We start from the raw sequence: 25156 nt of genomic DNA on the forward strand, positions 1-25156 counted from the left end.
ATGTATGTATGTATGTAAATATATCATGCGTAAATAACATCTATGTACATATGCACAAATGTGTGTGTGTGTGTGTGTGTGTGTGTGTGTGTGTTCATATATATGTAGATTTATATTGCTTCTGGTATTTTACATTATTATAACGTTTCGCTAATTCACGAGATAGAAACGGTCAACTCGAATAACACCGTTGTGTTGTTTACGGAGACAAACCATGTGCAATTTAATTCCACTCGATCATATTGCTGCAATCTCGTTATATTAATCTACGAGAGCTTTTCATGAAAACTTCAATGGATTCGAATTAAATCTTAATTCCAGGATCTTGTTAAAAGGTATGAAGTTAAAGAAACGTTAACCCACGAAGGATATCCTTCGAAAATCAAGTTTGTATTGATATATCAATCTTTTTACCCCTTTCGTTTTTCGTTCAAAAATCTTGCTCCTCTAGAAGCGCAAAATATAATCGAAAGTTTGTAAAGTCGAGGAGAAACGTAATAACTTGTAATTAAAGTTTAAATTAACCAAGAGGTTTGTGCCAAGGGTATTTGAAAAAATTATGTATGTAATAAGACTATATTGCCAGTCTTCATAAGTGGAAGAGTCACCGATGAAGTTAGGCCACAAAAAAGTTATTTACTTTATCCTATATATACAAGATGTTATGAGCAGATGGTTAAATACGAAATTAAATTATATAACCGTCGTAGATACAAATAAAAGTAGAATACAATGTATAAGCGTAATAAAGGATAAAAAATATAAGGATAAGTCAAGAAATGAAGGTTCACTCTCTTTTTTAAAAATTCAAAACATTTTAAATTTAATCTTTATCCAAAGCAGAAAGATATATTTATAGTAATAAATAAATGAGAAATTATAGTATCAAGATAAACTAAAAAATAATCCTAGATTTAAAAAAAAAAGAAAAAGAAATTCCATTTCCGATATAAAGGCTATCTCATTCAGATTATAGTATGAATTTAGAGTATTATGGCCCAGATAAAGGAAAAGCTTTTAAACATAATAAAAAGAAAAATTATTATTCGAATATAACTTCTCCGCAAGGATCACATAAATTCAAAAATGTTGAGCATCCTTCGTGAAACCACTTATTATATCTCACAGATCGAATTTAGTCGTCTTCTTTCGACGTATAGATATACTGCTTCCAATATCCAATGTATTCGGCATTATTTACTTCCTCAAAACTTTCTTCGGATTCTTGGATTACAAAATCCGAAAAATTTACATTTGAAAATAAATCTTTCATAATATTCTTACGTTTCGATTTGGTGAAATTTTTAATATGTTTTGTTACTTCAGCGTTTAAAGTTATGTAGTCTTCTACGTCTTCTAATTCGTTGAACTACACCTGATGACGTATACTGGTGATTGAATTAAAACATTGTGTCTGGCGTGTTTGTCACAGAAGTCTTTTTATTAATTGCTTGCGAAGAACCAGCTGAGCCATGTTTTGGTTCTTTATTTTCCTTCTTATCTTCTTCAATTATATCAGGCACATGTTATTCTTCATTTAAGAAAGCGTACAGTAGACATTCGCCATTAAAAATGATTAACGCAAAGAATAAAAATCCATCATCTTCGTATGATTAGCCTGATTTATGTCATACCAATATATAATTTTAAGATAAATCAACTATTCCAGTCGATGACCCCGATAGGTCAAAAAACCCATCTAACTCGAAAATCTGAAAGTAATAATTCACTTGTTTTTTTTTGATAATTCTACGACAATATCTCTTCGCACGATCTTTAAATATTAATACACTGTATACAGAAAAAATCATTGCTTTTTGATAAATCGTTAATAAATTACGATTTAAAGAACAATCAGAAAATTTTTGAAAATATTTCATTTCTATATTACGAATAATTTACGTAATAATTTCTTAATTGAAAATAAACAAAGAGTACCATCCATATGTTTTTTTTTAATAAATGTCAGAACAATAGCAGGATCATCTTATCTTGAATTATCTTAAATAAAATTACCCATCTTCTTATGAAAGACTATAATATATTTTAATAATAGAATAGAAATATTGTCTTTATATTTTAAAGAATATATTAAATTATATTAATAAATTTCTTACTGCTAGGAATAGTATACTTTAGGACGTGAGTTACTATCCTCGTATTGTTTTATTGAAAGAATTACCGCGCATGCGCATAATAAACAGGCTTCTTTATTCTCCTATCCCCCAGACAGAGAAAATGATATCGTCTATATCATGATATTGTCGGTCTTTTCTCGATCCAACTGATAATATAGTCTTTTCATATAATCTACCTATATGAAAAGAATTTTCTTAAAAAGTTACAAGTGGTGCGATAACATTTCTTTTGATAGATGTTGATAGATCAGCACTATCAATTGTGCAACACGGTCCATACTCTGGCTATTTTTAATATGAAATTTAAACAACGCGATTTTCCTGATGATTTTAATAAATAACAAAAATTCGAGAAATGTTTCTTTAAGGACATTCTTTGAGATCTTCTTGATAAAATTTATTACGTATAAACAATCTCGTTTGTTACTTTCTTTAATTATTAATGAATTCATTAAAACTGTTTCTTTTATTTTATTGCAATGTAATTGCAATGTAAATAAAAATACATTTGACAAAAGGCAATATTTTTAACTTCGCGTGTATCTTATCAACGTAGTCAATACACGATCGAAAACTCCTACGAAGATTCTTGGTGATATTTCATACATGAGATGCAGCGATTCTCAGATAACGCCTGCACAAAATTTCCATGTAAATAGAGCGAACCGTAAAAACGTTTACTTGTCTCGCATTTTTTCGAGTAAATCAATTTTTATCTATCGTTTTGTAAAAATTTTCAAGGAGCTAGTTGATTGTTGAATATCGATAAAAATTCAATTTTATAAAGAAACTCATCATTTTTTCTCATTTCTACTTAACATTACTAACAATTTTTAAAATAAAATTAATTTTACCAGCTTTTGAAAATATATTTTGTTGTTGAATATTTCGAATATAACAAACAAATATAAATAGCAACATGCATGTAAACATACTTATCTAGCTATATATGTATACGTATACATATTTATATACAAATTTGCGTGTATATATATATTTATATAATTCTATTATTTAGTAACGCATTAACCGATGTTAAGCGAAGTTCATAATTTATTATACAATTTGGTGTGCTTTAGATCGACATTTAACAATCTTTTTGTCATGCGTTTTTGTTTATAATAATATTATGGCCCAAATGTTTGTAATATACTATTTTTCAACTTGTTAAACTGAAATTACTGTATATTATCTTAAAGAGGTGGCTACTATTACGGTATTCTTGCGAACTCGCAAGAACATCCCAAGAAAACTTTCTGAAAATTTCTTACAAATCACTTTCTAATCACTTTCTTCATTTCAACGCAAAGTAGTAATCATCATTTCGCGGCTTATGAAAAGTTTTACGTGGTCCGATATTAGACTGCAGCTAATAGGTTGAGAAACGCTGCTTTAGATGTACTAGTCTTTGCATAGATACTTCGTCGTTTAAATTGTCCTTTCAGGATTTACAAACGTCGAGGAAGTTCACGAAATATTTTTCAAAATATTTTTTAATTGATTTTCAAAAATATTTTTATTCGTTCTATGAGTATTAGTATTAACCTTTAATAATATTTTCTGAATATTTTATCAGAAAATTCCAAAAATTGACAAAGTTATAACTGTTTAAAGTCGACCTTATCGAGTTTAACATCATATGCACTTTAAATTTAAAACTATGTTTTTCAAATCGATACCAATGATATTTTATAAAACTTATTTGAATTGATTTGAATGAAATTTGACACGAATATTTCTCATAAAATTATCTAATTTCTACTGTCATATAGACATTTCTTTAAGAATCGTAGTTTCTTTTTTAATCATTAAAAAACTATTGAAATCTTTTATTGAAAATTGCTTGGTAAATTTAATCACTCATATTTTTTTATTAAATGAAAATATTAAAAATTGACTTTTTGAAACTGAAATTTTTTGAATGTACTTTAAAGCTTTTTTTTTTTCTTTTTGATAATACTCTGAGAAGATATTATTGACTCTGCAAATACCGTCCAAAACGATTTTGCTTGATTTAATATCGATAACTTTAAAAAGATTGTTTTAATATTTTTATTGGAAAATATTTTTATTCAAAGTACACTCTACCATATATATTTATAGGACTTTTTATTATTAAGATAAATTACATAGAAAAAAATCATTAAATGGTTTTTTTCGACCCTTTTGGAGTACGTATATAATCTCTCAAGATCTATGTGTTTTCAAAGACCTATGTGTTGTCTATGAGTGTAGTATTTCCTATAGTGAAAAATGATATGTTCAATTGTCAGAGATATATACTATGTAGAACTCTCAAGATGGAGGTTTTTCTTTCACAAGGAGTAAAGCAATAAACTGTTACGTGAGTAAAACGTATTCTATCATGATTCTTGAGATTACAATTTGATCAATTTATATATTGTTTTTTTTATTTTACATTATTATAACGTTTATCGGCTATTGGCTATTTTACATACCCTTCATTATATTATATTATTATTTAATGATATTATTTATTATTTTATATAGCACTTTTATTTTTTTGATAACAATAATAATAATAATAAATTATTATACGTATATAATCAAATTCTAAAACTTTCTCGATCGTACTATCTTAATTTACAATTCGAGCTCACATTCGTTAATTAAAATCATTAATTACACTCTTTCGCGAAAATTAACCCTTAGAATAGCTGATCCGATTCCCACGAAAATACTATTAGAAAAGAAGCAATGGCACGTAACGAGATCGACACCAAGACAACACAGATATATACGTTGGTATTGTATTCTAACGAAAAAGAAACTGCTTTGTTTCTAATTTTACCTCGAGCCGATTATAAACTCACATTCTTTCCTCTTCTCTTGCGTCTCTTAATTCGAATCGAATTCATTTGACTTTAGATCGATCTAACTTACTCTAACGAGTCTGCATAAAGAAACATTTTTGTATTTTTCAAAAATATAAATTCGTTTTTAATAATGATTCAACGTTAATGAGCGTCTACAATTATTGTAATTATTGAAATTAACAAAATCAACGATAATTATCTTAACGAGTGTGCATTGCTGATAATAAATCCTTAGTTATCATAGAATTTATCATTATAACATTGTCGTTCGAAATATGGAAATACATTTAATTGATCATCTGATTGGGACGATCAATATCATTAATTTTCTGATACTTAAATAATCTCGTTATACGCGATTTTTTAATTAATAAATTAACATATATTACTTTTCCACCTTTTCTTTTATAAAGACAATTTGTCGAATTAGCGACAAAGTGTAGCTACTTGTCTTAGAATAAAACGCGGTTAACACGTTCTTTATGAAAACGTACGTGCAATATCTCGTTTTCTTAAACCGAAGTCTCTTCGTGTATAAGCTATTATATATGTAATTCAGACTACTCACGCATACACACATACTTGACCCTCTCTTATTTTTTTCTGTAATATTTTCTTTGTACATTATTAAAGATATATATTATTTTAATTAAAATTTGTTTAAATTTATCGTTTATTTAGGCAATCGAATTAAAAGAAAGAAAGATTTACTATTTACGTGTATAATAAATTTTTCTCTTTTTTTTCTTTCCTTCTCTTTATGTTACAAAATAAATAGGTGGCGTAAAAAAGATTATAGAAATCGGTTTGTAATTCGAAGACTTTCAAGATCGACATACGTTTGCAAGTATTCGAAGCCGATATGGATTAAATGTAATATGCGAAGAGTACATAATATGTATGCAGAAGAAGGTATTAGAGATTAGAGATAGACGTAATACTCCATAAAATATAAAATATTGTGATATCGACAGAACTTTTAAAATGAGTTTCGAATGTATTTCAAAGTAAATAAATGAACCACGAAATCATGATCTCTCGATGAATCGTTTATAATTGTTATCAATGGGCCAATGATGAGCAACAAATCATCCTGATTGATCGCAATTGAATTTCAAGCTTCCAATTATCTTGAATATATGAATATGAACGATTGTCAGCCTTTACTTTCGTTGGATTGATTTCACGCATAATTTAAAAAATATTTAAGGTTCAAGTTAATATTTTTTGCTAATAATTAATTAATTATTTAATTTTAGATAATATCTAATAATCATATGTGATGTTTTAAGAGGATAATTGAAAAGGAGGTTATCAAAAATTCGTTAATATTCATTTTAAATGTGCGAATTTTTATATGACTGGCTATCGTTAATTTGCGTATGCAAATGAATAAGATATTTTTTTGTTTTTTTTTTGTTTTTACATTTTACGTTGGATATTCTCCTTTTTTTTCTACCGGTTTCACCCTTTGAGAGTGTTTTCGAACACAGAAATGCTTTCGTCATGTTATCGTTGTAACGTTCGTCTCCATATCCATAAAAAAAAAAATATATGTCCCTGTTGACATGTATTTTTAACAAAATCATAATGATGAAATCGCTCGAATAAATCTTTCAATAGAGATTACACTTTTCTTTATATTTAAAACAATTTTTTAAAGACTCACAGAAAGTCCTTTGAACCAAAAGACATTGAAAATAAATTCTTTATGACGAACTTCTAAATTTACCATATGTCTTTTTATTTATTAAGAGAAGAAACAGATATCAAGAAAAGAGATTAAAATACGTGGTGTATAAAGAATAAAATATCATCTACGTAATAACACACACTAGTACACACAATCGATGATGAATTCAGAGAAACATTCCACAACTCTACGCCCCATTAATTGTCCGGTATATAAATCAACAAGCAAATTGGATTACGAGTCGGCGCATCATTCATTAGTGACGTAACTCTATAAAACCTCAGTGTTAGCTTTAGTCTGTCGTTAACACTCACGGCATTTCATTCAACTGCTTTTGTTCCGGCCAAAAGTTCTTTTTTTCGTTTTTCTTCTTTTCTTTTTTCTTTTTTCTTTTTCTATCCACTATCCCGGCTGCCGTTGGTAAACTGCTTTCAGCATATAAATATCTTTATATATCATGAACCAGTTGTCAGAAGCAAGCTTCGTGTAGTAGCCAGTTAGAAAAAGAATCGTGTTAGAATACGTGCATTCGGTCGTTGAAAAAGAGAAAAAGAGAGGCGAAAGAGACGACAAGAGAAGCACTTTTGATTCTAATCTTGGTAATAATAAACTATTTTTTTCATTTTTATATAACGTTCAAAAAGATTATTATTAGATGTTAACAACAATACAATACTTTTTACGATATACGATAAAGTGAGTTAATAGATGATAAATTCGGTCCTATGAAAACAAAAGTATCATTCATATGTATCATATAATAATAAGAAGAAAAAAGCTTTCAATATTGTTAATCCTTTTTCCTATTTAAAAAAAAAATTATATAATCTTCTTTATATAACAATGTCTTTAGGAAACATTGGCTTTCGAATATGAACTAATAATAGTAAATAGTTCTGTGATAAAAAATTAAAATTAAAAAAGATACTTGTGATTGTGTAATTTCAAAGTTATATGACGTTACAGAGGGTTGAAAAAAAGCAAAACAAAAAATACTGAACGAAGTATCTTCTTTTTTTTCTTTTTTTAAAGATCGATATCCACTTCAAAATAAATAAAAAATATTGCAAGAAAGAGTGCGATCCAAAGAGAACCTACTTCGATTCATTCTCTCTTTCTCTCTCTCCCTCTCTCTTTTTCTTTCTTTTTCTCTTTCGACGGATAGCAATCATCCGATCCACTTTTTTACTACGTAATCCGAGAGAACTCGTTTGAATCATCGTCCTACTTTTCCCCCGTAGATCCCGTGCGGATGGCAAAATTTAAATCGGAATAAATTTTCGAGTTAGATGCGAACGTGTAACGCCATGAGCTAGTGCCTGTGCTCCTTCCACTATTCGAGAATTCCCGTGCGAACGAACGAATCCTCCTGTGATCGTGAATATTTCGTTATTAGTTCGAATTCGACGATATTAATTTGAATTGTTTCTATGAATTTTGTTTTTATATACGTATTTTTCGTATTTGACGATTGGAAATATTTCCAATAATGGATTTATTTTTATTTTTCCTGCGTGAATCATCGTTATGCGATATATTCATATTCTATTAAAGACTAATGAAATAAATTTATTTAGTTGATTTAACAATTAATATTGGATTTTACAGTATTTAATGTTTAAATAAATAACATTGTGTTCAATATTTTCTACTAAAAATACCGACTGTATTTATCGATCCGACCAATGAAATAATCATCGTTTTTTATCTCCGTGCTTACGCTTGATTTTTTTATTCGCTGCACGACGAAAAGCTCGTAATCCCCAAAATATTATGCTTTTATTTATTTATTTATTTATTTATTTTTGTTTTTTGTTTACTTGTTTTTCTCATTTTTATTTTAACGAATGCTTAAATTGTTATTTATTTACTTATGCAAGTGAGAAAGAGATAGAAAAATAAGAACAAGATAGTCGAACGAACGTTATAATTGGATGCAAGCCAATTGTCTCGGTTGAATGTTTGTTTCTTGGAAGACTTCTCATAAAAACGGCATAAAACGATTTAGCACAAGTTCTCTTCAACCATTTTTCATTCACGATAGCCACAATTTTCGCGACTCGATTTTGTCACACATTCGGTATATCGCGTTACGTTTGATTCCATCGCGGAAGAAAACAGAAACTTAACTCAATACTTGGAACGTTCCTTTAAAAGACGATTTTACGAGCTTTCGAGATTATTTACGTTTTAACCCCAATATCTTCTATTTAAAATTGCAATACAAAAAAGAATATATCTATATATATATATATAAACGAAATCGATCTAAATTCGATTATAGAAATGTTTAATGAATGATTATGGCAATTTGAAAAGATTAGTATAATAATCCTATGAAAAATGACGTAACAACGTAATATGCGAATTATGATAAACGATAAGACTTTTATCGTCTACGAATCATTCCCTTTTATTCGCATTTATAGTTTCTCCTACATTAACGCCAGATATCTGGGTCAATTTTTAACATTACTATATCATCTCCTTTCCATATTGAAATTGATAGCCTTCATTGACCAGTAACGTAACATGCTAGGTTCGAGGAAAAATTTTTTGACAAGATCTTTGAGGGTTGACTCGTTTCTTACCTACTCTCTCTCTTTCTCTCTTTTTCTCTCTTTCTCTTTTGTTCTCTTTCTCACGGGAGCTATTACGTTGCTTCTTTCCGAGAGGAAAAAAATGCTCTGTACACCATGGGCTTCTTTTTTCTCCCCTTAGAACCGTTTCTGTCAGCGAAGATAAATCGAGAGATTTACGATAACGAAGGCCAACGCCCAAATCGAAAAAAAAGATCTTGGCGTGAGAAAAAAAAGCTGGATAATATGTGGTCTTTATAGTGATAATAGATAGGACAGAAAGAAAGGGAGATGGATATGTGTCTATTAGAAAAAAACAAACATTTTCTAAAATAAATAAGAGCATAATTTAATAAGAATCGACGGGGAGATAGTCGACAATACCTTTTGATTCTGATTCATGATCCCTCAACTTTGTACTCCTTTAACCTTTTGAAATTAATATACACAAAGAACGTCAAGCCAGCCAATCTCTGCATCCTTCTACAGAATTCAGAGCTCTCGAGAGGAAAGTTCCATCTAAGATGGAATTAATTATTCCTCATTAATATCTGTACTCGACGGACACACGCGACGTCCTTGCATTATGGAGACAGTTTGGCACGAAAGTGTTATAGTATTCTGACATTGTTTAAGATTCCCTCCTTCTATCTCTGTCTCTGTCCAGCTTAAATCCTCTATCGTAATTGTGTATTAATATCAAAGTGAAATATATCAGTATTTTTATTTACATTTAATCGAAACAAAGAAAAGAAAGAGAGAAAGAGAAGTATTTAATTAAAGTCTTAAAGTTACGAAGAATAAAAGAAAAAGAAACGATAGCATTCACTTAAACGTTTAAAAATAGATATTAAATAAAAAAGTGAAAAGGGAAATTTAAGAATAGAAATAAAATCAGATCGAATAAAATGTATTTAATTGATCATAATTATATTAGTAATTTATTTGAATAGATGTAATTAAATATCAAAGAGACTGTAGAATTTGACAAATAAAATTTATGAAAAAAAATATTGAAATAAAGTAAAATTACTGTATATATGTTTGATAATGAATGAGAATCGAATAATAATTTTCATCGCGCTAGAATTACCCATGTGAAATTCTATTTTTCGATATTAAATTTTTCAGCGAAATTAATTCGAGAACTATGAAATACCACAGAGTGATTATCGTTCGAATGTCGATGTTCAAGAGTTCAATATAAAATTTATTGACGTATATTTCGTACGAATCTGCAATAGTTTGGAACAGTTGATAAAGGGTACGTCAAAAACGATACTCTAGCAGCTGTCTGTTCTCACGTGGATCAGATATGATCAGTTCGCGAATAAAATATAATAAGTAAATTCCAAAATTAATTAGCAAGAAAAGCATCTGCGGGAAACATTAGCTGAATTTTCCCTCAATTACTCTTTTTATTTAACTCGCTATATATTTTTTAAAGTGTCTAAATATATCAAGTCATTTAAAGGTCCATTTATACGTGCCGTGGCCATTCCGTGTCTCGGCCATGCACCAAACCAACCGAATTGGTTAACATAAGTTTTATATGTAACAGTTTATACGTCATAAAAACCTTAATTCAATAAATTTTAGCGTTGGTAAAACATCTAATTAAATATTTAGTTTAAAATTTAATATTTATTATAAATAAATATATTAATATTTAATTATATTAATATTTAATATTAAATATATAATATTTTTAATAATGTATAATATATTATTATTTATTATATTTAATAATATATAATTTATATATATATTTCTAATAAAGAAATATATATTATAAATTCGAACTCTAATGAGTTTTTCACAATAATATGATTCTTTGATGATATATTTCTTGCAACGTAGAAGGTCAGAAACTAACGTGAAAACGGATAGTCACTGTATATCCATGCTTTGATTAATAACTATATCTCTATAGGACGCATAAGTGACTTATAATATCAACAAAATGATCGATGGTGAAAATCTGTTTGCAAAAGTGCAGCGAATTCATCGATCAACTTCTTTATTACCACAACTGTTCGTAGATAAGTTTTTGAAATGTCAATGATATTTCAAAACGTATTTTACACATTTTCTTTAACTAAGAAACGTACGAATTTTCTTTCAATATTAAACAATTTCAACAAGTTTGATAATTTTCATTAAAGATTGACTATTACAAATAAAAAATAAATATTACGTTCGATTGATATTCTAATTATTGTTTCACTGCGAAAAAGTTTCGGATACTTAAATAACATTATGTATCGTTAAACGAACACTCGAGTTGACTAGGAGCCAAGCTGTAACGACACACCAAAGTCTGGCTCGTTTGCGACCTTGTTAGAAACCTTATGATAGACCGCCAATAGTACACTTAACAAGGTTAGTATATCTACTTCGTTAATCGGTCGCGCTCTGTGTACAACTTTAACGTCTTGTTATAAACGGATTTCAGTAAATATAAGTATTGATAAACTATGAAAGATCGCATAAGTTATTATCGTTGAAATAACAATGAGTAGTAATTTATCGACTTAAACAACAAGATGATTTTTATGTAAATACTTTTAAAAATATTTGCTATATCGAAAAAGAAAAAAGTGAAAGAAATTAATTTAGAGAAAATTTATTAAACGTTTTCGAGAAGTTTTTCTTGTTCACTGATTTTTTTACACTCGCTCCATCGTTAAAAATGAATGAAATTTTTCTCTTCCGTTCTCTCGTTATTTGAAACGTGTTCGTTGGATTACGAAAAGCAAATAAAAAAACTTTCTGACGATAAGTTACATCCTGGAATGATTCGGGTGCGTCCATGTGGATGCACTTTCTTTACTGACAGAATTCTTTCATACGACTTACTTTATGACATTACGAACTTATTCTTGTGCTTTACTGTAAATATATACATGGATGTGTATGTGTGTATACACAAACACGCATGCATACATATTTACTATTAACGAAAACAAAAATTATTCGTAAATTTTTCATACAAAAATCTTTATGTTTATCTCTTTAATATCTTAATTTAAAAAATGAAAATCAATGAAATTATCTTATATATTTAATGTTTATTAAATTAATTCGTTCGAATGCATTCAAGAATCCTTTGTAATTTTTCGTACGATATAAAACTTAGTGATAAGATCACTAAGTACTTCGACAAAAGACTTTTGGCATGTGGTATGCCAAGTGGAATAGCCAGAAGATTCTATTTTATTACCCTTATTATCGCGTATTTGACCTGCGTGGGAAACGTGACGTGGCTCTCTCGCCTTTTGACGAGCAAAGGGACGATGCAAATTGCATCGAGAAATCACAACCGTCCCAAGACCGAGCTCTATTAATAATAGACCGTATTAATAGTGGCACGGTTCTATAGATAGTGTCATCAGGTACCTAGGCTAGCAAGCTAGTTATGGACGCATCATTAGTACACTTCAACCGAGTCTCTTATTTTTACGACGCACTTCAAATACGAACTCGTACAATTTTGTGACGCATCTATTCGGCCTATGTAAATGTTTAAGTTAGAAGAAATTCGACTATTTCCGCGTCATAAATGATTTTCTTGTACTAAACGACAAATAAAAAATTTTTTTTCAAAATAGAACTACATATTATCGTTTGACTTTATGCGCTTATCGCGTAAATTATTAACATCGGACTATTAAATCCATCAAAGGAACGGATTAAAAAATTCATGTTTTATAATTATTAAAGTCATAATCATTAAAAATAAATTAATCAGAAGCTGTATTTCTTGATTTATTTTTTTAACGAATGACAAACATTCGTTTTTAACGAATAATAAACGTAATAACAAATGAACTATTTTTTCCAAATATTCGTCATATTGATATAATAAGAATAAATCTGTGATTTTAATGCTAAACAATACCAGTAACCGGCATTCAATTTTACAGATTTTAATGTAAAACTTTTTCAAGATTTCTTTTATGACATTTAAAAGATTAAAGATATACTTGCTAATAAGAAGTATAAATTCTCTTGTATCTTTTTTTCTTTTAAAGAAAAAATTATCAAATCTATTGGAGATGAATTTATATAAAATTTTTTAATTAATTAACCTGATAAAAATAAGACGAATATAGAAAATAAATTCCGCAGCTTGAAATCCTCTAAGAGAGGAAACCAAAGAAAGAAAAAAAAAAAGAAAGAAATAGAATCTTCATTCCTAAGAATTCCGAAAGGATTAAAAGATTAGCTTCATATCATCTTGTCTCGAGATTTATCCTAATATATATGCATATAAATCGGTTTCGTTTGGCGATTATCGATTTTGCTTGCACGTAGCGGAATCAAACCTGTTGCTACGGTCGTGTTATATGCAAGAGCGAATGAGATGAAGAGACTAGACTGGCAAAGCAGTAGTAGCCTATGATCTCGGACTGTTTAGTCCGAAACTATATATCTAGTAAATTTAGGTACACGGATAGATTCTAAAGTATACCAACGTGAATCTGAACGTATGCATCGCGCGTACACATCGAGGACATCCAAGGCTGAGCTAGAGAAAATGAGTCGAGCTTAAAAAGAGGAAATGAAACGAGTGGATGTGTGTAGCTATTTTGGAAATTGGCCAAGCAACGTGCGCCTTGAAACTTAGAGTATTGATCTCGCGAGATCTTATCCGAGCTTGCTGGCTCGTTCGTCCATTATCGTAATTCATCGATGCTCGCTTTAATGGAACCTCCTGTCACGATCTATTCTTATGAATTAGATCGTTATAAAAGAGTGACGTTTCCACGTTTTCTTATCGTCGATAATATTATGGTACATATTTATTATATTTCGAAGTGACGAAACTTTGATTGAAAGTAACCGTTTTTCATCATTGACGTTATATTTTATCGTTTTCAGTAAAATAAACAAAAACAAGTCATTTATATTAACATGATTATATTTCAAAGCGATACGACATAATTGAAAACGTATTATACGTAATTCACGAGATTATGTTTCGATCGAGAAATTATGCAATTCGTGATTAATTTCGACGTAACGAGCCCGTAATTGGAAGCGAACGGATTGAAGAATAATCGATAAGTGAGATTTCTCTCTAGTCCGAAAGATTAAACTCTGTTCGAGTAAATAGTAGGTACACTACACGGTACGTGAGATGAAGAAAAACTTACCGGTTCATCCAATTCTAACTTTATCTCTTCTTTCTTCCTTCTTCGTTAATAAAAATTTATCTTTATTTCCGACGTATATTACCGCAATCGAGTTTTCTTTTTCTTTTATATATATTGTGTGTGTATGTGTGGGTGTATATATATATATATATATATCTTTTTTGTTTCGTGGGTGTCGTGTTCGTTGCTACTTTAATCCGATAAACAAGCCAAATTCTTTAGACGATAATTCGATGTAACTTCTAATTGGCTTTTCGTAATTGGCACTCGTACTATGATCTTGAAAATGCATTTGGCATCTGAAAATTACCGGATATACACATTTTTATATAAGCTAGAATTTTGTCGAGTCAAATATTTTAGCATCCTTTTATTTCTCTCTCTCTCTCTCTCTCTCTCTCTCTCTCTCGCTCTCTCTTTATCTTATTCTCGTTTCGTTTGTCAACGAATCTCTTAATCCTTTCCTAAGTATAATACACACACACGAAGATACGAAGGCCAAGTGCAAGTACTTCAGGTCGAGTAAGGTCGACGGCTAATTGCCAACTAATTCGCACTTCTCTTTGCACACGAGAAAAGAATTTTCTTGGTTTATCAACGTTCTCTTTCCCTCTACGTTTCACCTTTCACCTTCTTACTGCTTTAAATTAGGCGAGCAACATAATACAGCCAGAGGAGATTGTTGCCGTTGAATCTGTGAGAAAATTTCTTCGAGATTTTATTCTCTTTCTCTTGGATAGACGGTATATCTCTCTTTAACTGTCTACGTAAAATGAAATATACTGGCGTACGAAGAAACATCCGAGTCCGGATAAATATTTGACCTCTTGATTTACTATCCTATGTTTACGAGGATTTGTTGTCGTTATTGCATTATTGTCTGTTTTATTCTCCTTCCAAAATGTTCGAAAGAATCAAATTTATCTATTATATTCATATCCAACAACGATCGTTCATACTTTAAATCTTTTCTTTCTTTCTTTCTTTTTTTTTTCATAAAAAATAAAAGAATAAAATGTTAATTACTTGAACAGATTGCCTCCCGGTACATTAAAAATGAAAATACATACACGATTTCTTACGTACGTATCGTTTAAATGAAAAAGAAACAAATGTAATTTTAATTTCTATCACGATTCTAATATGCATAGCAAGCGAAGTCAAAAGGAAATACATTAACTAAAAGTTTCTCCTTCAACATGAAAACTCGAACGCGTCCTATATGACTACCTGATAGCTTCGATCACTGTTAATTGCACTTTAACGTACTTTATCAGAGAGTCACGTATTCACCATTGACGTGATTTTGTATGAGAGAAGGACTCCTGCGTTTTCTCTTTTATGGTCGTAGCACGTAGACGTCGCATTACGCGACGGCCATACTTGTAATAACATTGCATAAAGTGTAGTATGAAGTGCTGGTTAGCGTGTGGTACGAATCGTTAGATTGCTTCCTTTTATACGTTTAGATATCATATTACAATGGAACAGGCTACGTTGAAAAGTTCTTTGCTTTATCGTGAAATTAGCATTGAATTAACGGAGACGACATTTTTACAAATTAGTTTTACAAATTGTTTTACAAATTAGTTTTCGATGTTAATGCAAAAGCAAATTAAAAATAAATTCAACAATCGAATCTTCGATTTCTGCTATTCTTATTCTTTTTTTTTTTTTTTTTTGTTTAATTTTCTTTACTTTCTTTTCTTTTACTCCGACAACGCATATACGGGATGTCCGTCTGTAAATGTCCGAGCAAATATTTCGCAGTTGGTTGAAATTATAAGAAAGTTTTTAATTAATTTGCACGGTTCTGAGTCAGTTACAAATTGCATGTAATTATTTTTTTCTTCTCTTGACCTTTTCGAGATCGATGTATCTTTTTTAAATGAATACTTATAATGCATCTTTTACGAGATAATCAGCATTTTAACGACTGACTAATGGATTTGTACTATACTATAATATATATCATGATTTGTACTATACTATACTATAATTCATGCTCCATGTTATACAAATATATTATTTACAAATCGAATAATCATATACTTCGAGTTGAAGGTCAGTGATCCATTCGACATACCCGAGTTCCAAATTTTATGTAGTTTATTTTTTATTGGTTTCCAAATTATGGAAAATCAACTAACTTAATACTTAAGATGCCGATGTATAAATTGACGCTATATAAATATATACAATTTATTCTCAATATTACTTGCATATTGTACATTTTTATAAATTCTCTCTCTCTCTCTCTCTCTCTCTCTCTCTCTCTCTCACTCACTCACTCACTCACTCACTCACTCTCTCACTAAGATACTCTAGAAAGCATTTTTGTAGGACAAAAGAGAACTTGCAAATTTCACGATCCTGATACGCGTTAACGAGTTAAATAAAATTAGAAACGAGGTCGATCATAATGTACGAGACAACGAAGCATATGCACGTAAATGGATCATAGTAATACAGGGGGTGGGGTATAGAGGAAATTGTTATGGGTCAAAAACGTAAAAGCCTTTGCAGAATTTTATCGCCAATGATGTTACCAAACGACAGAGAATGTCTACGTTTATAGCATATGCAATCTGCAATTTAAATTGAATCGGAATATCTTGAGAGATATGGAAGACAAATTGTAATATTTGTAAACAATACACGGAAAATTGTAGATATTTTCTGAAGAAAGATTTCGAGGAAATTGATCTTTAATAATGTGTCCATTGCAGGGCTGATTATTGGAAGTCCCAGGGACGGAAATTCTGCGACTTTTGTAAATGTTGGATCGCTGACAATAAACCGAGTATCGACTTCCACGAGGGCGGAAAGAAGCACAAAGAAAATGTCAGTAAAAGGCTCAAGGAAATACACAAGAACAGTGCGAAACAGGCGAAACAAAACAAAAAATTTGAGGACGATCTAAAGAAGATGGAAAACGTGCGTATATTAACGCGATTCATTGTATAAAAATAACAAAGACTTTCACGAACTAATGAATTAATTAATTAAGTAATTCCTTTTAATTAACTTTTGATAGGCTGCCATGGCTGCTTATCTCAAAGACGTCGAAAACAATACGAGAGATATGACGGCTGACAGAATAATAAAGGAAAAGCTAAATCGATCGGAAAGTCTAAAAGTACATAGTATAAGTATTTTTTGTTGTAAAGTTATTAATAAGTTGTTATTACAAAGTTTTTATAATTAAAACAATTTTATAAAACTTTCTTTACATTCAGGTACAACAAAATGCGAATGCGATGCCAGATGCTGCACCGGAAACAGTACCGAGATTCAAACAGAATAATTATCGACATGTAAGTATATAATTTATTTTTGTCTTATTAATTTTTATTTCTTTTTTTTTTTTTTTTTTGAGATATTAATTTATTACAACAATGATGGATTACAATAGATTTTCCATAAATCGTGAGATATGAAAGGATTATGAAAAATATCGATCGAATAGTCGGAAAAGTTAAAACAGAAAAAAGAAAAAACTTTACTTTTTACAATTTGTAGCGACAAATATTTCTTTCTTTTTTCATTTCATCGTTGAAATCGTATACAGTTCCCCCAAGAAATTGATCCTTGCGATCCGACGGCTTTGACGAGGTTGTCGCATACGAAGAGCCAGCAAAGTGCCAGCGTCGAGAATAAAACTCAAGGGAAGAATAAAGCGAGTAAAGGAAAGGGAAAAAGAAAAAAGGCCCAAGAGGACGATGGACGAAGAAAAGCCGTCAGGAAACTTTGGTATGAGGCTCTCAGTCCCGAAGGATACACTTACTACTGGCACATAGAAACTAATGGTACGTACATACAGACATATACAAACACGTGTGTGTGTGTATATATATATGTGTGTATGTATATATGTTAGGGTATTTCGTTCGAAGTTTCACAAGCAATTATTTCTCAAACTATAGTTCGATTGAAAAAATAAATAAAACTTATTCTGTTTCGGTGTAGAAATAGGAAGATGACATTTTATGGTGATTATAACATTTCTTTCGAGATCTCAAAGTGATCTTTGTTTTTTCTCATATAAAAACTATGTTTTTATTTAAGTAGGCGCACAACCCATTCCAAGACGAATTCATTGACCTAAATAAACTTACCTAAATAAACCTACCTAAATAAAAATATACAGTTCCGTATAAAGAAACAAAGGTCATCTTGAAATGCCGGAAGCACGTCCACCTGGAGAGGATTTGTGACCATCATAAGATGATTTCCCTTATCCCTTTTTTCACTCCACCCCCGTGACAAGGTAAGTTTTATTGGAAACATTTCTTGAAACGAACTATAATTCGGAAAATAATTACGTGCGGAATTTCAAGTAGAACACTGTATGTATTTGTTTATTTAAGTATACCCTAAAATTACTATTTTCTTAATCAATCATTTTCTTATCGAAATAAAGTCTTTCTTCTGCTAATTATATATAAAAATAAAAAAGAAATCAACATAATTAAAAAATATTTTTTCTTCCACACATTACTAGAATCAGTCTGGGAACCCCCAGAAGAGGGTTTTATGACATTTGCCGAGCAAGAAGAGGAAGTGAAAGAACAAGCTCTTCAGGAAGAACTCTTAGAACAGTTAAAAAAGGAAGAAGAGATCGAAAAAGCCGATCTTATTGAAGAACAAAGGGCTAATGCCGAACGAGAAAGAATGAAAGAATTACGAAAGCAACAACAAAGAAAACAAGAAGTACAAATTAAAGAGGAAGAAAGTGAAGATGTTATTGTAAAACAAGAGTCAAAAGAGGAAGAAGAGAAACCTTATAGAAGGGATTATAGCATTCCTGAATTTCAACAGCCTTATGGATCCTGGCAGACTGTAAAAGTCATGTAAATATTTATTTATAAAATGAAGAACTTTTTTATACAAATATTCCAATACACACACACACACACACACACACACACACACACACACACACACACATGTATTGCTTCGTTATTAATAATATTCTTTTTTCAGAGAAAGGAAGCCTGTAGATCTTCAATTGCCGCAGCAAAAGCAAATACAGTTGCCTACTTTCGAAAAATCTGAACCACCTCCGCCTCAAAGAATCTTCAAAGAGAAAACTATTACAACTATATCGACCGGAGATAGTGACGAGGAGGATTCGTCGTTAAGGACCTTTAAAAAACGGAAGATAGGAAATAAGAATGTACGAAAAAGATTGGACGACGATTAATTTTGCTAGAATATTTTGAGTATATTTCGGTTCGAAGATAACGAGAATGCTCTTTTTCTAATAAAAATTTAAAAAGAATTGTAATAATATCAAATTTTAGTAAAAATAGAAAATTGTACATCTCTTCATAGCATAATTTCTGTTATTGCAAAGTATTCTTAAAGAAAAACAAAATTATTACTTATTATATTTTAATATGTTTTTAAGACTTATGTAATAATTTTCGTGTACACACACACACATACATACATATATATATATATATATATATATATATATATATACTAAGCTCTTTTCGGGCATTATAATTTAATTAATAAATAAGAAGAAAATGTAGAGATAGAAAAAGCAAGTGGATACAAATATAAAATACTTGTAATAATTATCATCGCTGATTTCTTTTACCATATTATAGAAAACATTGAAACATTCACCTAAACATTGTATTTATAGGTTTTAGAACGAACACTATATAGGAAAAAAATAATATTATTTAAAATATAGTGTGATTTGTCTATAACACACAAATATTTCTTTTTTCAATATCCTTCAATCATATCTTATTTATCCTATATAATCTATACTTATATTATTGATATAAAATATTATTGTAATATATATGTATATATATATACTTTTTTAAAAGTAAAATATTCTTTGTACAAAGTTCAAAAGAACGATTCGCAAAAATCGGTCCAGCCGATCGATATACTTCATACATAACAGCTATTGAAGCACTCATTGCACAGCCAACAAATCAATGTTCACTTTCTCAACAATCTTTACTTATTATTATCTAAGAAATTTTCGATTCATCTAAGAGAACATCCATTTTCTCTTCAATTATAGCAATCTCTAACGAACGTCATGCATGCGTCGTTGAAATCTTAATATCACCGACCGTCGAAGCCCAAGAATGTCCGCCATTTAATTCATTTAAAATATCTTCTCGCGACCTTCCCTTCGTTTCTGGTATAAAAACGTAAATGAAGATGAAAGTTAAAATACAGGAAGTGCCCAAAATAAAGAAACATCCGAACATGCCGATCAGATCCACCAAATTCGCAAAGAACTTCACTACCATGAAGGCAATGATCCAAGTAAAGAGAAGAGTTATTGCAATTGCTAAACTGAAGATGTCCTGTTCGAATATTTCAGAGCAAATCACATAGGGTCCAGGACCCATACCCAAACAATATGTAATCACATAAACCGATAAAGCTACCACAGGTATCCAACCAAATACAGAAATGTCATAATTCAATTCTTGAAGATAGCAGAAAGTACCAAGGACGTAATGGCAAATGCACATCCCCATACAGGATATTAATAGGAGAGGTCTTCTACCGGTTCGTTCCATCAGTGAAGTTGATAGATAGGATCCTATAACTTGTATGGCACCTACGGTGATCGCAGCTGTGTTCGGTGATAACGAACTCCCTGATATACGAAAAATCGTCTCAGTATAGCTTATCTGTAAAAAAAAAAAAAAAAATCATATTTTATTAGTGTACATATTATTGGATCGATTTATAAATAAGTGCAATTCTAAATAAGAAATTTAATATAATAAAATTCTTATTCATTCAAATCAATAGTTACGAAAAATAATAATAAAAATTTGTATTATAAAATATTGCATTTATTAAGATGATTTATAAATAAGTAATAAATAATTCTTACTTATAATGATACTTTATTTATAAATCAAATCAAACGTATATTAGATGATTGTATTCAGAAAAAATTATTTAGGATAGGCTCTATCTTCAAATGTCGTCAGTAATTATTAATGTCAGATAAGAAATGACGAGTAAATGTTAAAAACGTAACATTTATTTGTCAGGCGTAATGATACTTGCAACAGATTTATGCCTCATATCGAGACGATAACGTTAAAAAGATTCAATGGAAGTCAAGCAAATCCTATTCTGCATTGTTTTTTTTTTTCTCGATAATGCTTATCAAAGTTCATTCGTTGCAATTTTTCATCTAATAAAGTGCGGACGCGCTTACCATAGCAAATATACCACAGAATTGTTGACCACCGAAGATGCCTAGAGCGATTATTAATGCCTTGATTGTTCCTCTATTCCTGAAGAGATCCATGAAACCAACGGATTTAGTTGATGTTGCGGCTTCCTTCGCAGCGATCTGCAAACGTAGTAGCTCTCTCTCTACCGTCAATTGATGTCCCGCCCTCAGCCACATCAAAGACCTGCAATAGAATATTCATCTCTACGTTTTGGCCGAACCGTGAATATATTCAACATTGTTATCTTCTATTGATCGGATAAATTTAAAAAAAGAGATATATCTAACTCGGACAACATAATTGAATCAATTTAACAAATACTCACCTATCAGCCTCACGAAGTCGATTATAGCGAATCAAATAAACAGGTGTTTCTGGTAGAAAAAGAAAACTTCCTAGATAGATCATAGGTAGCACAGCGATGCAAATATTAAAGATCTTGAAAGACAAGAAGGCACCTAATATGTAAGCTATCAGGATTCCTACGTTCACCACCAAAACGAGCAGACTACCCAGCATACCACGTATCGAGTCGCAGCAAATTTCGGAAACGTAAAGTGGGACTAAAAAGAACGCACCTGCACCACCCACACCGGCGAAGAAACGTGCAATAAAGATATGTATTTGATTGGTCGCGAAAATCATTAAAAAAGAACAAGTCAGGAATGGTAGACCAAGAAGACAACCCGTCATCTTGCGTCCAAGTTTCTCTGATATTGGACCCATTATTGGAGTTGTTACAATTCCTCCTAAACACATAATTGCACTCAGCCAAGAAACTTCTTCGTTTGTCATTGCTATTATTCCAACTGGAGGATCTTCACTTTGTAATTTTGGTGCCATTGGTGATTGCCAACCGATCATTGTCCCATACGTCATGGTTGCTAGATTCACTGTAAAAAAAAAGAAAAGAAAGAAATATTACTCATTGATTTCTTTCTTTCAATTCGACATGAAATTCTTCTAAAGCTTTGTCTTAAACTGTCGAAAACTTTTGCACCGAAGTTTTCCCTTTTTCCTTTAGATATATCTCTTTTATAGCACTTTCTTCTCACTTTGACTTTCGAAGTTAAATAAAATAAGAACAAATTTAAAGTTTTACGAAAGATACTCACCAACCATCGCTGCTACAAATTGTCGAAACTTTCCTGGGTCATCCATTCGCTCCTTGATGTCCTCCATCGCGTTGAATATATTTAGGACGAAGAACTAGTCAATTTTTGGTGCACGATTTACAAAGTTTGATCTTGATCGATAGAAAAAAAATTTTGTTTTGTCATCAAAATATGTAAAACGAAAGTGACTCACGATGACAATCGATCAAAACTCGAACGATCTTATAATGAAAGTTAGCCAAGATCGATCGTTCGATCGTTCGAATTAAATTCACTGTGAATAATCGAATCGATCGAAAGATCCTCGAAAAAAATCTATGAAAATCTTTCTCTTTCTATTCTTCTCTATGTATCTTAACCGAGGGATCGACTATCTGCGCTCTATGGGACGATCTGTACGTCAATTTATATCGGTATCGACAACCCCTTGTAACTGAACGCGCATGACTTTTTATCATATCTACTTGCTACGTGAACGCGCGTTCAAATATGTGTAAATGTATATCTTCGCGTATCTTCTTATCGGTTCTATAGTTCTTAATGATATTTTTATCTTCCTTTTCTTTTTTTTTCACTCCTTATAACATTTCCTGTAAAAGATCCTTGATCAAAGAATAATATTAATTATCAATCAAGATTAAAACCAAGGAAAATAACTTTCCTCATTCCTCGTGATTTTTTTATATTTCTATAAAATCTCGATTATTCTTCGAAAATCTCTTATCTTATGACATTTTCATGATCGTCATTCATGTGAATTGATCCGAAATTAACTTGTTATTGCATTAGATATGAAAACAGAAAACCACGTAATATTCCAATCGTTCTAATTAATGTATTTGAAAATCAAATATATCTAACTTCAGACGTTAATCATTTGTATTTCTTTTCTATAATTTGCATAAAAAATAATTAACATTGGAAAATTTTATGTCGAAAATATTTTAACAATTAAGTTGAGTTAATTTTAAGAATAAAGTTAAATGAACGTAAGAATTGAGTTGAATACGGTTAGTAAATGGACATTTCCCTCGGGACCTTTCCCCGGTAATGAATTAAAAATAAAGAGATTTATGCGAGGATAACAGGAATCTTAAGAAAGGGCAAAAGTTCTTTGATATTTAGTAAAATCGAATATTCTGTAATGAAATATCATTTAATCATTCTATCCATTACGAAAGAACTTTGATAATTTGTCAAACTTACGCTGGTTATTCTAAAATAAGATATTCTAAAATAAGATATTCTAAAATAACTAAAATATTAAAATATTAAATGCAGTTCATAAATGAGATGATCTAATTTTTATTTTTTAAATATGATTATATATCAGATGTTATTTTTTTGTGTTATATTTTGAATAAGTTTTGAATAATTTCATAATGCAAATAAAGATGTTTCCTATGAATTAATTTGCAATAAGTACGTTCTATTTTAATTAAAAAATTAGTGTTCTCCTTGTCAAAACCCTTCATGACTTCGAAATTTGAAGTGCGTTAAGTATGACTGTGAAATGTGAAGAATGAACGCGTTTGCATTTATACTATTCATGAACCTGTTACTTTGATATATTTACAAAGTCTGTATTAGTAATACGAAATTAAAAATAAAAATATTCTAATTACAAAGCATACTGAAAATTAGATGATAACAAATATTCGTTATCTTTTAGATAAAACATTTCATGTTTGGCGAATATCTCATAAAATATTTGTTTTAAAAGCGTAGATTTCTTTTTTCTTCCTTCTTTTTCTTTGTTTTTTTTTTTTTTGTTGTTTTTTTTTCTTCTCAACCTTTCCAGACATCTCCGATCGTATCGAATTCATAACATATAAATGCGGAAGATCTCGTGGTGCTTGTTTTAAATCAATTTGTTTAAAAATTTAGCAATGAAGTTCGTCGATGATTTATAATGAAATCTTTCCGCAGTATCTCAGAAAAAGTTTAATTTATGAGTTACTCTACAACGATTATTTACGACATATGTATGGTTAATTTTAACGAGTGGAAGTTGGTGTGAGAGAATGTAAGTACCTCGTTAAAATTTCAAACACTCGCATGATACACAATGGTCTTTCCTTTTCAATCTTATGATTTCTATAAATTTACGCGATTTACGCGAGAACTTTTGAATTTTTTAAATTTGCTTATATCGATTAAAGATCTTGGAAAATACGATAGAAAGAAACTGATTGTAAATGATTTGTCAAAAATGTATGCAAATATTATTCGACGCGTTAATATAATATAACACGTACCATTTAATCAATGAAAAATCATTGAATGATAAAACGAAAACAAAAAACGACACTTTTTTGACAAGATCATTAGATCGACAAAAAGATCATATATCACGGAAAAATATAAATTTCTGAAATGATCACGAATCATTCT

General features: G+C 30.1%; 2 protein-coding genes across 2 annotated transcripts in view; one reads left to right on the forward strand and one right to left on the reverse strand.

Annotated features, from left to right (window-relative positions):
* Nucleotides 1-19679, forward strand: part of LOC122633726 (WW domain-binding protein 4) — a 41838-nt gene extending 22159 nt beyond the window's left edge. Inside the window, exons 2-7 of the mRNA XM_043822025.1 lie at nucleotides 17136-17343; nucleotides 17444-17545; nucleotides 17646-17723; nucleotides 17978-18215; nucleotides 18911-19259; nucleotides 19393-19679. Of these exons, the coding sequence (XP_043677960.1) occupies nucleotides 17136-17343; nucleotides 17444-17545; nucleotides 17646-17723; nucleotides 17978-18215; nucleotides 18911-19259; nucleotides 19393-19612 (1195 nt within the window). The 3' untranslated portion in view covers nucleotides 19613-19679. The remainder of the gene's footprint in view (nucleotides 1-17135; nucleotides 17344-17443; nucleotides 17546-17645; nucleotides 17724-17977; nucleotides 18216-18910; nucleotides 19260-19392) is intronic.
* A 227-nt stretch (nucleotides 19680-19906) lies between these two features.
* On the reverse strand, nucleotides 19907-24002 carry LOC122632155 (facilitated trehalose transporter Tret1-like). Its single transcript, XM_043818687.1, has 4 exons — nucleotides 22763-24002; nucleotides 21973-22540; nucleotides 21629-21830; nucleotides 19907-21086 (listed from the first exon to the last, which is right to left on the reverse strand). Exons 1-4 carry the CDS (start codon nucleotides 22827-22829, stop codon nucleotides 20478-20480), a joined length of 1446 nt encoding a protein of 481 aa, XP_043674622.1. The 5' UTR covers nucleotides 22830-24002; the 3' UTR covers nucleotides 19907-20477.
* Nucleotides 24003-25156: the final 1154 nt, after the last annotated feature.

The sequence above is a fragment of the Vespula pensylvanica genome, chromosome 1, assembly GCF_014466175.1.
Source record: "Vespula pensylvanica isolate Volc-1 chromosome 1, ASM1446617v1, whole genome shotgun sequence".
Classification (NCBI taxonomy): Eukaryota; Metazoa; Arthropoda; class Insecta; order Hymenoptera; family Vespidae; genus Vespula; species Vespula pensylvanica.

Bases quoted from the DNA above. Each gene is read 5' to 3' on its own strand.
- LOC122632155 (XM_043818687.1), bottom strand. From the start codon at position 22,829: ATGGAGGACATCAAGGAGCGAATGGATGACCCAGGAAAGTTTCGACAA. The intron at 22,541-22,762 runs GTGAGTATCTTT...TTTTTTTTACAG, and splicing joins ATTTGTAGCAGCGATGGTTG to TGAATCTAGCAACCATGACG. The intron at 21,831-21,972 runs GTGAGTATTTGT...ATTCTATTGCAG, and splicing joins CGACTTCGTGAGGCTGATAG to GTCTTTGATGTGGCTGAGGG.